Source organism: Diospyros lotus, chromosome 15 (assembly GCF_014633365.1).
Source record: "Diospyros lotus cultivar Yz01 chromosome 15, ASM1463336v1, whole genome shotgun sequence".
Classification (NCBI taxonomy): domain Eukaryota; kingdom Viridiplantae; phylum Streptophyta; class Magnoliopsida; order Ericales; family Ebenaceae; genus Diospyros; species Diospyros lotus.
Genome location: NC_068352.1, coordinates 27227758 through 27230240, shown reverse-complemented (window position 1 = coordinate 27230240; position 2483 = coordinate 27227758). Strand labels below are relative to the sequence as shown.

At 44.8% G+C, this 2483-nt stretch overlaps 1 protein-coding gene across 1 annotated transcript; it reads left to right on the top strand.

The window, feature by feature from the left end:
* Nucleotides 1-544: 544 nt before the first annotated feature.
* Nucleotides 545-1690, top strand: LOC127791686 (uncharacterized). Its single transcript, XM_052321666.1, has one exon. The coding sequence runs from the start codon at nucleotides 545-547 to the stop codon at nucleotides 1688-1690; it is 1146 nt and encodes a 381-aa protein (XP_052177626.1).
* Nucleotides 1691-2483: the final 793 nt, after the last annotated feature.

Sequence of the window (2483 nt, the reverse complement as noted above, 5' to 3'; positions counted from 1 at the left end):
GTAGCTCACCTTGTTTATTCATGTCATTTCAGGTAAGGGAAAAGCAATTGCTGAGGGCGAGTCCAGTAAGACTAGAGCCCAGGTCTAGTGTGTACAGAGATATCCCAGCCGAAAAGGTTCGGGGGAGTGATTTGTTTTGAGGGCATGTAGAGCGAGACTTATTTTGTAAATGATAATTGCCTTATATTTTGATTGTTTGGCCTTGAGCTTAAAGAATTATGTAAGGTAAATCGCCATTGGAAATGCTTTCTTTTGGCTCCCGATGATCAGTGAGCAAGTAAAAAAAAAAAATTTAAATATTTGGTGTTTAATTTGAGTTTGGTTTCTGTATCCATTTATGTGACGACCTCCTTTCGAATTTTCCTATGCTAGCGGGATTATCCGGGAGAGGGCCGCTACAGTATTGGTATCAGAGCCAAGGGTTGGGATGAGAGGAGTCTCTGTACACATAGAAAATGTCGGGTAGAGTTAAGACTAAGTTTAGTAGTCTAAAATAAAGAGTTAATTTAAGATTGTATTCTAAGATGATTTAGTTGTGCAGGAAATGAGTGGCAGACGAGGTAGATCACCTGCCCGGGCCCGAGGTAATAGGCCTATTCCTATTCCTGTTCCTGCTCCACCGCTAGTACCTACCCCTGGGGAGTCCTCTACTAATATGCGCCAAGAGATGAATGAATTAAGGGGTGCAGTAACAGGCATGATGAGACATTTTGAGGCCTTTATGGCTAATCAGAGGGGACAAGGACAAGTACCACAGGAAGCTGGAGCTGAACCAAATCCAAATCCAAATGAGAGAGATGTTGGGCAAACTTCCAACCTAGTGACTCAAGAAGTGGAAGCTCAAGGAAATGATGGTAATGCTGGAAGTCAGTTATTGAAGAACTTTATGGCCCTCAGGCCTCCAGAATTTCATGGGAGGACGGATGTGTTGGCAGCAGAGAGTTGGATGCTATCAATGGAGAAACATCTTCGGGCTATGGGGTGCAATGATGCCCAGAAAGTCCAGTTGGCCACATTCCTATTTCGTGATGACGCAGAAAGGTGGTGGGAAACCACAAGGCAACGGTATGGGATAAGAGGACCGACATGGGCAGAATTTCGGGAGGTGTTCCATGGAACCTATTTTCCATCATGGGTTCGGGAGCAAAAGACCTATGAATTTATCGAGTTGACACAAGGGAACAAGTCCGTAGCTCAGTATGAAGAGGAGTTCATATCTTTGGCAAGATTTGCCCCAGACTTAGTATCTACTGAGGAAAAGAAGGCAACAAAATTTCAGAGGGGACTTCGAGTAGAGATTAGATACCCGTTGGTCGGCGCCAGGATCACGGATTATGCTACCCTAGTAGAGAGGGCCTACACTATTGAGAATGAGAGGAATGAATTGAGGATGGTACAAGCAGCATCTAGGGGAGCAAGTGCATCTCATGGGCGAGGAAACGGCAAGAAGAGAAAATGGGAGACAAGTTCAGGGAAGAATGCATCAGAGATCCCTCCATGCAAAATTTGTGGGAAGAAACATCGAGACCCATGCCGTTTTGCTAAGGGGGTATGTTACCTATGTGGGCAGGCAGGCCATTTGCAAAAGGATTGTCCTCAAAATTCAGGCATGATAGGTGATAGAGGGGTGACATGTTTTGAATGTGGTCGGAAGGGCCACAAAGCTAATGTTTGTCGCCAGCCACAATAGTAGGGAGGCCAGAGGCAGGGAAGTCAGAGGCCAGCAACACCTGGAATCCAGGGGATGACTCCACCCTTGGCATTACCACTGACGCAACATTCTACTGGAGCTGACAGGCCTCATGTCCAGGGGCGGGTTTTTGCCTTGACTAGAGAGGATGCTGAAAGAGAGAATGATACGATCGAAGGTATTCTCATGTTATATGATACTGATGTGCGTGTTTTGTTTGACACAGGGTCCACACACTCATTTATTACTCCTAGAGTTACGTGTCATATTCCTATTCCTAAGACCTTGCTGCCATACTATTTGATTGTGACTACGTCGGGAAATATGGAAATAGTGAGTAGCGAAGTGTATAGGGATTGTAAGATTAAGGTTAATGACAAGGAATTGCCAGGAAACCTTGTGGTGTTGGACATTAGAGATTTTGATCTCATCTTGGGCATGGACTGGTTGTTTCAACATTATGCCAAGGTAGATTGTTGACACAAAGTTATCCACTTTGAGTTGCCTCAACAGCCGGTTATAGTGTATCGGGGTATCAAGCCGATGAGTTTTACGCCCCAAATTTCAGTAATGAAGGCTGAGAAATTAATGCGGCATGGATGTGAGGCATATCTAACCTTTGTGACGACGGGTAAAGAGAACAAGGCGGAGTTGTCGGATATTCCAGTGGTTCGAGATTTTCCTGATGTATTTCCAGAAGAATTACCGGGGTTATCGCCTCAAAGAGAAGTGGAATTTTCAATTGAATTAATGCCGGGAACTCAACCTATTTCTAAGGCTCCTTATAGGATGG